At 38.6% G+C, this 14,795-nt stretch overlaps 1 protein-coding gene across 25 annotated transcripts in view; it reads left to right on the forward strand.

Moving 5' to 3' along the window:
- Positions 1-13,188, forward strand: part of GARIN2 (golgi associated RAB2 interactor family member 2) — a 46,335-nt gene extending 33,147 nt beyond the window's left edge. For 15 of the 25 annotated variants that reach the window (XM_054240636.2, XM_054240635.2, XM_054240633.2 and 12 more), the window contains 2 exons: positions 4,254-4,282; positions 7,529-8,597. In XM_054240636.2, the coding sequence (XP_054096611.1) occupies positions 4,254-4,282; positions 7,529-7,593 (94 nt within the window). In that variant the 3' untranslated portion in view covers positions 7,594-8,597. Of the gene's footprint in view, positions 1-4,253; positions 4,283-7,528; positions 8,720-8,818; positions 8,961-11,608 lie in introns of those variants that run through there. The other 10 variants (XR_013521274.1, XR_008474699.2, XR_013521275.1 and 7 more) reach the window with 10 other exon arrangements.
- Positions 13,189-14,795: the final 1,607 nt, after the last annotated feature.

Consider the following 14,795-nt stretch of genomic DNA (forward strand, 5'->3'; position numbering starts at 1 on the left):
GTGAGTTTTATAGTTTTGCATGTTTGCATGATGGTGGCTACCATTTTTCATTTCTATGTATAAGTCCCTTGAGTATTTTGTGTAAGGCTAACCTAGTGATGATACATTTTTGTTTATCTGTGAAAAATTTAGTTTTTGTTTATCTGTGAAAATTTTTAATCTTTAGGGTTTCTTTTTTTCTTTTTATCTTTTTTTTTTCATGCATGACCCATACTGAGACTTAAAAGGTTTTCTTATTATTTTAAATTATTTTTCTGACATTTCATATATTTTCTTATTATTGATGTCTGTTACTTGAGAATTACTGTTTTCCTTTGGAAGTGTCATGTTTCCTATGGTCCTACATTAAGTTCTATGCATCTAGTGGAAAAAATGCCTCTTCCAATATTATGGAGTAGTGTCACAGGGAAAGACTTATTTGTATGAATGGGTCTTGGGATGTCAGTTCAGTGGGTTGTGTTGGCTTTGGTTCTAAGTGGATACAGTAGTGTAATCTCCATGCGGTTTCTTCAGTATTTGCAAGTTTCTCAGTAGCCTAGGCTTAGAGAGTTTGTGGCATCAGTGGTACAGCTTTGCCAAGGGTGGGCTCACCAGATTGTGTCTCAGGTCAGGGACAGACACATGCACACAGTTGGTTGGCCAACCTGGGTCTGGCTTGCTGAGTCTGGGGCCATGGGGCTGTTACTGTGGCCAGGAGCATGATCACACAGTTGTTGTCTATGAGTAGCAGCCCACAGAGATGTTTCTCAGGCCTGGGATGTGGGTGCACAGCTGCTTGGGTGTGGGTGATCTGGGGGCATGATTACTGGGGGTGGCCCACAGAGCTGTTTCTCAAATTTGGAACACCAATGCAAGTCTGCTTGGCCAACTCAGGGATATGCCCACTGGGGCAGCCTGTGGGCTATTTCTGAGGCCTGATATGTGGGTACAGGGCTACTTGGCAGCCTGGAGCATGTCCACCTGGGGTGGCTTATAAGGCTGTTTCTCTGGTCCTGGATATGGGTTCTTGCATGCTTGGCTGGCCTGGGGCATGCCTGTCAGGAACAACCTGCATGACTGTGTCTCAGGCCCTGATTGTGGGTACAGGGTCATTGGGCAGGCCAGGAACATGTCTGTAAGGGATGGAGGCACTGTGGAACTGTTTCTTCATGTTCTAATCATAGGTACATAGCTGTTCTGCTTGACCGGGGGTGTATCAGCTGTTCAGATACAGCTCAGGGGTCTCTCTCACTTGAGGGTGTGTATGCACCATTTGGCTTGCTTAAGGTTTTCCATGGATAAGACTTCCATGCTCTTCCCTTTGGCTCGAAGTGCAGCCGTGAGGCTTGGTTTCCCTGCTGTGTAAAACCAAAGCCACAGCAGATCCTGGCCCAGGTTCTGCCACAGGTGGTGTTGTGGTGTTCAGCCACTGGTGTGGGCTTGGTGGGATGAAGATGGAGCCCTAGGGCTGGAGAGATGCAGTGGCCAGTGGCCTCCCAGAGCAGGGTACTCTCCAGAGATGGCTCTGGTCTCAAGCAGCAGCTTGGCTCACCGATGGTGACTGGGGAGTAGGAGTGCATACCTTGTGCTCTTAACCTGAGGCATTGCGACTGTGTGAATTCCCAGCAACTCTCCAAACTAGGCTCAGGGCTTGTGAGGACTGTGGATTCTCCTGTTGTAAGAACTGTAGGTGTTTTTGGTAGCTATAGGGGCTGGTGGGGCTTTTCTGCTTACCTTTTCCCTGCTATGAGAAGTCTCCCCTGACTCTGGGCAGATCCAATCCCCATGGGTGATATGGGTGCCTCCACACTGCCCTCCTTGATTTTCCACCACCACAGACATGTCTCTGCTCCTGGCTGCACTCCAGTGACCTTCCTTTGACACCCCAGTCACATCTTAGCAGTTTATTCATTGCTTTGGTCCTTTCTTGTGGGGAAGGATGAACGCCGGACATCTGTAATCATCTATCTTGCTGACATCACTCTCTGAGAATTTTTCTATACTAGCCCTTATTGCTTTTTAAAATATTAAAAATTATAAGAATAACTTTAATTTTTAGGATGAAAAATGCTCAGCAGGTACTGTTTCATTAGCCTCACTATTATCACTATCAGAAACAATGAAAAAATGAATCCCTAAATAAATAGCAAAAATCATAGAATTTCAAAGATATAAAAGATCTTAAGAATTAATAAATCTCAAATTCTTCAAGGTCTTGCCCCTGCCTTCTCAGCTCCTTGCGCCATTTATCAGCTAACTCTAATGGAGAGAAATAAATATATGAAGAAAAACAAAACAAAACAAATTTTGGTTATAAGTAATCCTCTTAAGCCCAATTTAATAAAGCATGCATTTCTTTTTATTGCCTATTTGCATCAGGAGTATAATTACTGGCTAAAGTCTAATTTGAGAATGTTAATTCTGAATGAAAGATGTAATATTCTAAGAAAGAATGAAATTCACTACTGCTGTATTGCACCGATATTTGTAGGATTTAGTCATGCTTGTGAGATTGATAAATAAGTTATATATATTATTTTTCTTTTCCAAGACCATGGATTTCAGTAACACTTTCTGACTGTGTACTTTGGAACACTGATAAAAAAATTAGGTTGGGTACAGTGGCTCATGCCTGTAATTCCAATACTTTGAGAGACCCAGGCGGGAGGATCGCTTGGGCTCAGAAGCTCAAGACCACCCTGGACAATATGGCAAGACCCTGCCCCTACAAAAAAAGAAAAGGAAAAAAATTATTTGGGCATGGTAGTGTACCTGAGGTCCCAGTTACTCAAAAGGCTGAGGCAGAGGGATTGTTTGAGCCGGGAGGTCAAGGCTGCAGAGAGCCGTGATAGAGCCACTGTACTCTAACCTGGGTAACAGAGGGAGACCTTGTCTCAGAAAAAAATAAAAATTAAAAAAAAAACAATAACCTTGTTGAATATTCTGCCCTCAGATTTACTAGTCTTTAAAATATAAATTGAGCATCTTAAATCTAGATGAGTGAAAAACACTGGAGATTTAAACTTATCTATACTGTCACTTTAGGTCCTTTAGAAATGAAGAATTTACTTTATAAAACATTTGTATTTCTTCTCATATCTTGACAGTAGTGCTACTGTGGATCTTTCCTTTGTTTTAAAGAGGATAATGGCAGGCTTTATTTTAATTTGCATCTATTTTTTCAAGGTACATTTACTTGGTATTTCTCAGCCTCTTGAAAAATTTTATCATCAAGCTTAACCTTCACTTAAGTAATCAGATCTATTTGATAAAGACTATATGAATATTTATTTGTGAACTCTATGGAAAATTACCATTTTAACATTTACTTTCTGAAAGATCCATTGCAGAACTTGAAGTGGGTTAATTTGCCAGACCCCTTATAATGGATCACAATTACATCTTTGCACATTTATTTTGGAGGATAATAGCTAAGATAATTATTCTTCCTGAACTATTTGTTTTATTCAATACTTCCAAAATATTTATTGAACATGTGTCAAGAAATAAGAATTTGGTGAAAATTATGTGACTTAAGTTTACATTTTAGTATGCCACAGAGGTTAAGAAAATAAGTATTTTAATTATTGTTATCAATTTTTAAAATTAGGAGCACAGAAAATAAGCTTCTTTATCCAAAGACATTTCTGAAAGTGAAATCTTCTAAAAAAAACTGCTAGTCTCCTATTTTATCCAATAAACCATAAGAAATGTTATTAAATGTAAATAAGGTACTTTATTTACCTATAATATTCCCAATCACGGCCACCCCCAGTAAGGCCACAGACTTGGTTGTAAAGAAGCTACCAGAAGTTGGTGATTTCTTCTAACCAGCCATTTCAGAATTTATCCTCAGGTCTCTTTGAAACCTTCTATTCCCAAAATAATTGACCTTATTTATTTATAAGGCTCAGCAGCAGCAGTTAACTTCTCTCAGCCTGATAAGGGAAGGACAGGGAGGCAGCAGTGTTGGGGAACGCCAGCAGCCCTATGGAGTGACTGGCAATAGATGTAATAAAAATAGATTATATATTATTACATACAATAAATCTTTATGGCTTTTACAGATTGAATAGCTCACATGTTGCAGAAGTTTTAGATAATTTTACTCTCATATGTTCTATAATCAGTAATGACCTAGTCTTGCTAAACATGTTTCATTACTACCCACAAAGCATTTAAAGAATAACCAGTTATTTTATATCTAGTAAATCGTTTCTAAATATTTGTGGTTATGCTAGCAAATTTTTTAAATGTGCTATTTATTTTTACAGGAGCTTGAGAACTGAATCAAACACTTCAGGTATGGAACAAATTCCACTACATGTTTTATCATGATCCCTGGTATCCAGTAGCCATCTCTGGTTCCTGGAAGAATAGGGTGGTTAAGAGCAAAGGAATTCAGCTACACTTTCTGATGCATTTTCTTTCTTCAATGTGCTCCATTCTGAGAATACTACATTGAAGAAACTCTCAAAGCCGATCCTCAGGCTATCTTTGAAGTGGAAGGCATTATGGTACTTTACTACTTTACTACTTCACTTTTCTTTTTCTGCACTGGTAGAGTTTAGTTTCCCAATTCCCTGGATGTAAATCATCAGGCATAAACCACGCCAAGCCTAGTCCTGCAGGCAGAATCCAAAATACAGCAATTATAAGATCTGTGATCCTTTCTGATATACAAGGGCAATGGTCTACAAGTAAATTTTTGGTAAATATAAAATTATCCAGCTTCCCTTTTTCCTCCTACATCTTTAGCCTCTACCAAGTGATACTATTTAATGTTTTTGTTTGTATGTTTGTTTGTTTTTTGTGAGGCAGAGTCTCGCTGTTGCCAAGGCTGGAGGGCAGTGGAACGATCTTTGCTCACTGCAACCTCTGCCTCCTGGATTCAAGCGATTCTCCTGCCTCAGCCTCCCAAGTAGCTGGGATTACAGGCGTTCACTACCATGCCTGGCTAATTTTTGTATTGTTAGTATAGATGGGTTAAACCATGTTGGCCAGGCTGGTCTCAAACTCCTAATGTCCAGTGATCTGCCCGCCTGGGCCTCCCAAAGTGCTGGGATTCCAGGAGTGAGCCACCACCCTGGCCCTATTTAATATAGGCACCTGTGAAATCTCTCTCTTTGCTGAGTGCTGAACCAGCTTTAAGTTACTTTCTAATCTGAGAGATGGACCAAGTCTCAGCTTCAGTCATGCACATAAAATAACACTATGGAAGGAACATTTAACTTGGCTTAAGTGAAGAGAAAAAAAAAGTATTACTTTAAAAGGCAAGAAATACTTGAAGGCAGTTTAAGTCATATGTACAAGTCATATGTACTCCCACAAAAAAAGGACATTATTATTGGACAGGTTTTTATACAAATGGGAATTGTCTTTGGGCCTTCCTATTGGGCTTTTTTTTTTTTTTTTTGAGACGGGGACTTGCTCTTTCACCCAGGCCAGAATGCAGTGGCACCATCTCAGCTCACTGCAACCTCTGCCTCCCGGGTTCAAGGGATTCTCCTGCCTCAGCCTCCCAAGTAGCTGGGATTACAGGCGCCTGACACTACACCTGGCTAATTTTTGCATTTTTTAGTAGAGATGGGTTTCACCATGTGGGCCAGGCTAGTCGAACTCTGGACCTCAAGTGATCTGCCTACCTTGGCCTCCCAAAGTACTGAGATTACAGGCATGAGCCACTACACCCAGCCCCCATTGGGCTTTAGTGTCTATAAGTACCAGAGGAACTTCACTGTAATGTGGTTTGGCCTATATTCCAATCGATACTATTGAATCTGAGAACATTATAAGGAAATGCTATCATAGCTTATGAGAAAAGTGCAAAATATTCTTTGCAGTACAGAATTTTCATCTATTAACTTCTGCTCTAAACTGTAGTTCATAAAGAAATCACACTAAATTCATAGAAATTTCAGTGATATCTAATATATGCAAATATTTTCCTCTTTTTTGCTAAAAGGAAGGACAAATCTACTAGTAGCCTTACTATTATTAAAAATATTGCATGCAGTAAGTACATTCTGTGTACGTTCTAAGACAGTCATGTTTTAGCCATGGGAGTTTCAAATTAATGTAAAACATTGACACTGTTCTTTTCATCCTATATATGACTAATTCTTTAACCTGTTTTCTAGCACAGACAGTATTTGATTCCTACATATCATATATGCAGCACTCTGTAGGCTGTGGGAGGGATTAAAAAAGAACTTGACATAGTCTGGCATAGTGGTGTGTGCCTATAGTCTCAGCTACTTGGGATGCTGAGGCGGGAAGATGGCTTGAGCCTGGGAGTTTAAGGCTGTACTGAACTGTGGTCACACCACTGCACTCCAGCCTAAGCAACACAGTGAGAATGCTGTCTCAAAAAAACAAAACCAAAACACAGTAAAATAACAGAATATATTACCTGGCCTTAGGACATGTGTCCAAATAATATAAACCAGAATGTATGTTAGTTAGCTGTACTTTAAAAGAAAAGTCTGGAACTTATTTTTAGCTCAAGAGACAAAATAATGAGACTGTATGAAAAAGGCAGTCTTTGAGTTAGGAAAGGAGAAAACAAGATATCCTGAATATAGGGAACAGGGTGAGCAAAATCAAACAAATGGGAAAGTGTTGGGCATGTTCAATTTAGGAGTAGTGAGAGATGTGACCGAAAAGCAAAGCAAGAGCCGAATTATGGAAATAATGGATCATGCTAAGAAGTTAGGTAGCTAAAGAGGAGCCACTGAAAGACAGGGAAATGACAACATTATTGTTATGTTTTAGAATGATTACTCTGACTGCAGTCTCTAAGAGAAGCTGGAGGAAGCTAGAAGTAGGGAGACCAGTTAGGAAGCTACTCTAAAAGTCAGGTGAAGTGTACCAAAGTCTTGAACCAGGTGAGAAGCAATCACGGTGGAAACAAGGACATGAATCCATAGTCAAGAAAATGTATTAACTAACTGCCTGCATGGACCAGAGTTAAAAAACTGGGTATGTCAGTTTGGGAGACACCATGACTAGGTGATAGTAAGCTCATGAAACAAGCTGGGGAAAGGAATTGGAAAAATTTTGAAAGGGAAAGATTAAGAAATCAACTCTGAATCACTGAAGTTACAATCAAATGACCTAGCTTTTAGTTCTAACTACACATCCTGTATTACATAGCCATTAATCTCTCTGGGCCTCAATTTCTTCAACTATAAAATGTGTATGCAAGTGGCTGGGTGAGGGGAGGAGGAGGGCATGATTAGTTGTCTCACGATCCTTTTGGCAGTTAAGATTCTATGAGCTACCATATTTGTAGTCCTGGGCCTCATATTTAACAACCTAGCAGGCAGCTTGAAATGGGGCTTTGGAAATCAGAAGCTAAGCAAAGATACAGCAAATGAGGAGCAAAATTCCAATGTGGACTTGTTAAATTACAAGGGTGATACAACATATAAAATGGGCATGCAGTTTTCCTCAAAGTATTAATTATTTTCCCTGTTTGTTTTCTCTTATGTATTTCTTACTTCTTTCTATCTGTTTCTCCCATGTTTTCCAACTTTTTCTTACTCAGGCTTGTATTGTTTTTCAGTTTTTCCCCTGATTAGCATTTCTTTCCCCATTTTCACTCTCCTCTAAATCACCTGTTCCCCTTCCATACACTTTTACTGTCACTTAACACCCTGGAAGAAAAGCAAAGACTGTTCAAATCTAATCCCTCATTTTATTAAATGTAATTGGAGTATAAATTAAAAATGAGTCTGTAATTCTAATTTATATTCTAGGTAGAAATCAGAATAATAACTGCTCCCCACAGTAGCAAAACAAATTCTGGCATTATTAAGTTCATCTGATTCACATTCACCCAGCTCCTGGGCAATGCTAGTTTGGGACCATGATCTCAAATTCATCTCTCAAACTCTCAGCAGTTCGAGAAAATTACATTTTTTTCTCCATTCTGCATAAGGTTTTGGGATAAAGTGGCACTTTAAATGCACTTTTAACAAACTCAGGTTATACATGAAATAGGGCCCAGGTTAAATTTGTCTCTCTGAATCTGAGTTCATTTCTCTCCTCTTTTGACTTAGTTTTTACCTTTCTAGGCTTTATTCTCCTTAACTTAAAAAAAATTTTTTTACAGTGAGCCCAAATTATAGGCTTATCTCTGATCCTTTGATATTTTTTTCAAAGATGAAAAGAAATGAGGCAAAGGATATTCAAGAAAGGAAAAATCACATAAAATATTGGGAATTTCCTTCCCACCCTTACCCATCTTTCTTTCCCATGTTCTTCTTAAATATTACAAACCAAATTCCTTGGAATCCTAAGCAGCCAGGTTCATTCTTTGTCTATAAAACCCAGGCTTAATAAAAAAGGAGGGAGCCCTCTAAAAGGGAACCTGCTTGTGAAATTCAACAATAAGCTCCATTGCAAAACAAACTCCATTTTTGATGTGGTTAGCACATAACCTGAATTTAAGATTCAAAATAAGTTTGTTCTCCTTCTGTGTCTTTTTTTTCTTCTGCTTTTGGCTTTTTTCTTTCTTTCTTTCTCACTTCCTCTCTAATGATTTCTCTCCTGCTTTCCCTACTCCTTTTCTTTTTTCCCTCTGGTTCTCTCCCCTCATATCAAATCTTCTTCTAATTTCCTCAAGCTTGTGCCTCATCTGTCTCCCCTTTTCTCAAGGGAATGAATGTGAGGAAAGAAAAGTAAAATAGAAAAAGACAAAATTGATGAAAAAACATGTAAGACAACCAGCCTAAAGGTAACTTTTTAATTATGTCTCTATAGGAATGCATGATAGCTATACTTTCATATACAAAAGTTGTTAATAGTGGGACCTTTTTTTTTTTTCCTTTTTGAGACGGATTCTTACTCTGTCACCCTGTCTGGAGTGCAGTGGCACAATCTCGGCTCACTGCAACCTCTGCCTCCTGGGTTCAGGCAGTTCTCCTGCCTCAGCCTCCTGAGTAGCTGGGATTACATGCACATACCACCATTCCCAGGTAATTTTTGTATTTTTAGTAGAGATGGTGTTTCACTATGTGAGTCAGGCTGGTCTTGAACTCCTGACCTAATGATCCACCTGCCTTGGCCTCCCAAAGTGCTGGGATTACAGGCGTGAGCCACTGTGCCCCACAATAACTGGGATCTTTTAACATTAAATCTTATTCTACTGTAGTAACAATATAAGTGGAATGAAATGTTAAGGGTTTGTTGTGGTTTCTGCTCTAGAATCCATCATGGGTCAAAAGATAACAACAGCACAGGGAAGAGGGGAGGGAACTTTAGGTGAGGCACCGAAAGAGAATAATGTGCTGTGCTACCATAGTGATTCCTCTCATTCCCACTCTTCTTTGCAACCTTATCATGCTCTTTCCCAACCTACTTTTTAGATCAGCCAATACAATCAAGGCCTCTTTTGTCATAGCAAAATGATACAGATATTAATAGAGTGCCTGCAGGACTATCATGCACAGTTATGTAACTTGTACACACCATCCACGTTGTAGTTCATGTGCAATTCATAATCTGCACAGCTGTTTGGGTTGGCCCTGGCCTACTGTATTCTGAGTTTCTTTGAAACACCAGCTCTGCAGTGCATTGCTATAGAATGAAACTTCTCTCAGCCATGATAACAACACCCAGTAGCAGAGAAAGAGTTGAAGCAATGCAACTTTAGGGCCATTGTGTCTTCTGTTGCTTCCTTCATAAATCTAATGTTGTGTGTGTGTGTGTGTGTGTGTGTGTGTATGTAAGGGCTGAGTACCACAGGTGGCCTGGGCAGTACATCTTGCCCATCTTGGCAGGGCCTTGCTAATAGAATTGAAGTGCCTACTCTTCCGTCCACCCTTCTCTTACTCTGCTACCAAAGCCAGCTTAGCACTTGAACATTTTGTTTACTTATTTATTTATTTATTTATTTATTTATTTATTTATTTTTCTGAGACCGAATCTTGCTCTGTTGCCCAGACTGGAGTGCAGTGGCACAACCTCAGCTCACTGTAACCTCCGTCTCCTGGGTTCGAGTGATTCTCATGCCTCAGCCTCCTGGGTTGCTGGGATTACAGACAAGCACCAACATAACCAGTTAATTTTGTATTTTTAGTAGATATGGGGTTTCATCATGTTGTCCAGGCTGGTTTTGAATTCCTGATATCAAGTCATCCACCCGCCTCGGCCTCCCAAAGTGCTGGGATTATAGGTGTGAGTCACCATGCTTAGCTGAGCATTTTGTTTATTAACAGGGCCCCACTAAGATGCACACTATAGGTGAAAGGTAATGCATCAGAGGAGAACAATGTGGCTGAAAAGCAACAAATTTCCATACTCAATAATTCCCAGGCCTCCACATACATTTCCTCATCTGTACCTGTTTTTTTGGTCACTTCTTTCTCCCTTAAGAATGCTCCCAATATTCCCCTTAACTTGTTGTATAGTGTAGAGACAGTGACCGGTAGCATACAGGATGACATATGCTGCCTCCTATATCCACCTAGATAGAGTCCCAAACTCTGCCATTTCTCAATACAGCACAGAATTTAAAGAGAGAAATTTATTTCGAGATAACTCAGTATTTTACAATGATTTCAATCCCTTGATGGCTCTATTCAGCAACAAAATTTCAAATATTAGGGTCTCATTAAGAGACAGCTTCAAATGCAAAGAATGACAAAAAATTATATATACACCATACTTAAATTTTGACTTCTTAAATTGAAAAAGTTGCTCCCAAATACTTATATTTTAAATTGGTGATATATGGGAAAAGGTATATATATTTTTAATGGTAGGAAAAGTTTGTTACTAATACAGACTTCATGTTACTACAAATAATGTGAAAGATTTCATCTTATTACAACTGAAGTAATCTGAAAGTTAATTGGACTCTTATTTACTATAGCATATTATGATGTATGTAGGTCTTATGACCAAATCTTAGGATTCAGTATAGCACAGATTAAAAACTTGCAAATAAACCAACAGCAGGTATAGAATTTTTATTTTGTTTTTTGTTTGTTTTAAATTTTGTCACAAATTTAAGAGAGTAAGACCAGATGCTGTGGCTCACACCTGTTATCCCAGCACTTTGGCAGGCCAAGGCCAGCAGATCACCAGATTCAGGAGTTTGAGACCAGCCTGACCAACATGGTGAAACCCCATCTCTACTAAATACACAAAAATTAGCCAGGCATGGTGGCATGTGCCTGTAATCCCAGCTCTACTTGGGAGACTGAGGCAGGAGAATCTCTTGAACCTGGGAGGTGGAGGTTGCAGTGATCCGAGATCTTGCCATTGCACTCCAACCTGGGCAACAGATAGAGACTCCATCTCAAAAAAAAAAAAAAAAAGGGAAAAGAAATTTAAAAGAGTAAAAGCCCATAATCTTAATCTTAACATCCTGAATGGATAGGTTTTTGCTTGGGTATAAACAGCTTTTAAAAACAAGAATTTTAAGAAATTATGTTTCTTTTAATAATGTTTTAATTGCTAGATTTTAAAAAAAGATATCTTATTCATCCAAAATATCTTTATTTTTTATATCAAGAAGTTGTAATATAAATATAATTTTATGTATTTCAATTATTATTTTACCTATATTTAGTTTCTCATGCCTTAACAGTAATAACATTAAAAATATTCTGTATTTCAGACTTTTGATTAAATGGACTGCCTTCACCTTTTTTTAAAAATCAGATACAAACTACTGAATGAAAAAGCAAACACAGCTCAGGAAAAGACAATCAGTGCAAGAGGAAAACCAAGCAGTGTCTTCTATGTGGCAGAAATAAAGCCTACTGCTAATCATTAAGAATTCAAATCCATGTCAATCTAATTTGATAAATCTTAACTAATTTAATTATGGATATTTATTTTAAAGGAAGCTAGAGGACTATGCAAAAACAAGATTTCCAATTCATAAACTCAGTTTTTACCTGTGGGATTTCTTTTCTTTGGGATTGATGGAAAATTTTGTTATTCTCTTGTTTTTCCTTTTCTCATTTGTACATTAGTCCAACATTGTTTTGTTTCTAACACTGGACAATGTGAGTTGACTGAACGTGGGGACTATGTTCATCTTTTGTTCTAGCTGACTACCTGGTGCTGAGAGACAGTATTTATGGAATCAATGCGTAATTTTTAAACAGGTTAAAAAAATCCATATACTTTTAAAAATAAAAAAGAAACTACAGACAGTCCCCATACAGAGAATAGTTTGACTTTTATTTTTACTTTTTGAGACAGTCACCCTCTTTCACCAAGCTGGAGTGTAATGGCATGATCTTGGCTCACTGCAACCTCTGCCTCCCAAGTTCAAGCGATTCTCCTGCCTCAGCCTCCCATAAAGCTACAGGTACATACCACCATACCCATCTAATTTTTGTATTTTTAGTAGATATGGGGTTTCACCATGTTGAGATGGTCTTGATCTCTTGACCTCGTGATCCGCCTGCCTCCTAAAGTGCTAAGATTACAGGCGGGAGCCACTGCACCTAGCCAGTTTGACTTTTTAAAAGCCATCACTTATTTTCTAAAAGCTGCTAATTATTCTAAAACATGTTTTTAATGTATTATCTCACTTAATCTTCACAATAATATAAGGGACACTATTATTTTCCCTGTTTTACAGATGGTAAAAGTGAAGCCTAGAGGTTAAAGTTACTTGTCCAGGTCACACAGCTAGAAAATGGTGGAGATGGCCTTTGAACCCAAGAAGCCCAACAGACAAGCTAAACACAAATTTGTGATTCACATTAACTCATATTTTAAATTCAGAATAAGGATAGTTAGGTTTTTAAAAAGCTATGGAAATCTATTTAAGTCAAATCTCACACAAACAGTCCTGGTTTTTCTACTGTAAACTGAGAATATCTCTCATCTCCATCTTTCTTTTCCTGTCCCACAGGCAACTCTCTAGAATTGCGTAGTCCCACACAGTGGCCACTAGGCATATATGGCTATTGAGCACCTGCAATGTAGCTAGTGTGACTGAGAAACTGAATTTTAGATCCTTTTTAACAGATCTAAATTCTAATTTTAAAACTAGAACAATGTACAATATTTTTCTATGAACATGACTTTATTGTTTTGGTAGGGCTACCTTGTTCACTTCAACTGTTGAAAATCTAGTGTCTAGGGCTGGGTGTGGTGGCTCACTCCTGTAATCCTAGCACTTTGGGAGGCCGAGGTGGGTGGATCACCTGAGGTCAGGAGTTCAAGACCAGCGTGACCATCATGGTGAAACCCCATCTTATAAAAAAAATATATATATAGAAAAATGAAAGAAAATCTAGTGTCTAAAGTAAGATACACTGTAAGTGTAAAATATATGCTAGATTTAGAAGTCTTTGAGAAAAGAAGAATGCAAAATATTTCATTAATAAGTATTATAAGCCATGTGCAGTGGCTCACACCTGTAATCCCAGCACTTTGGGAGGCTGAGATGGGCATATCATGATGTCAGGGGTTCGAGACCAGCCTGACCAACATGGTGAAACCCCGTCTCTACTAAAAAAAATACAAAATTAGCTGGATGTAGTGGCATGACCCCGTAATCCCAGATACATAGGAGTCTGAACCAAGAGAATTGCATGAACCTGGGAGGTGGAGGTTGCAGTAGGCTAAGGTCGCACCACTACACTCCAGCCTGGGTGACAGAGCAAGACTCCATCTCAAAAAAAAAAAGTGTTATATTGATTATATGTTTAAATAATATTTGAAAATATTGGTTAAATAAAAATATTTAAGGATTAATTTCACATTTCTTTTTACTTTTTTGATGTGCCTACTAAGCAATGTGTCACAAAATTACATATGTGAAAAAAAATATGACTCATGATAGATTTCCATCAGACAGCACTTCTCTAGAGAAAAACCATCTACCCAATGTCTTGGCCCATAGCCCAGGGAATTCCCCTCCTCCTCTCAGTGCTGTTCCCAAGACAGAAGGAGTTTCTTTCCAACCTTCACAATTAGGAGTAAAAGCAGAGGTTCCATGAAACCGAAAGGAGACTAACGTTTTTAAGTTAGGTATATACATACACCAACAGTTTCTAATTTGGAGATGACTATATCGTCATCAAAACTGTTTTCATGATACAGATTATCTGTAACTTCTACTTTTGTTCACTTGGGGGGGAAAAAGATTATCTAACAAAATGATTTTTACAGGAAGAAAATTATAACTATGAGTGATTATTTCTATCTAGCAACATAATCCTTCAAAGGGCAACATACACTGTAGCTAGTGTACAACCACCGTGGAAAACAGTTTGGAAAATTAAGTTAAGACATGTGATCAGCTGGACATGGTTGCTCATGCCTATATTCATTCCCAGCACTTTGGGAGGCTGAGGCAGGAGGATTGCTTGGGCCCAGGAGTTTGAGACCAGCCTGGGCAACAAAGTGAGGCCCTGTCTCTACAAAAAATTAGTTGAGATGGCCCACATCTAAGGTCCCAGCTCCTTAGGTGACTGAGGATGGATGATTGCTTGAGCTTGGGAGGTCGAGGCTGCAGTGACCCATGCCACTGTACTGCAGCCTGGGTGACAGAGCAAGACTCTCTTTCAAAAAAAAGACATACGATCAAACAATTGTATTCCTAGGTATTAAAAAAAAACTAAAAACATGTTCACATATGTTTAAAATAAGACATATATTCAAAATAAGATGCATATACAAATAGTCATAGTTTTGTTCATAATAGCAAAAAACTGGAAGCACCCAAATGCCCATCAACAGGTGAATGATTAAACTGTGGTATGGTCATACAGTGATACTACTTAGCAACAAAAAGAAACTTAACTATGGAATACAAAAGTCCCCCCTTATTCACAGTC

Source organism: Callithrix jacchus, chromosome 8 (genome assembly GCF_049354715.1).
Source record: "Callithrix jacchus isolate 240 chromosome 8, calJac240_pri, whole genome shotgun sequence".
Classification (NCBI taxonomy): Eukaryota; Metazoa; Chordata; class Mammalia; order Primates; family Cebidae; genus Callithrix; species Callithrix jacchus.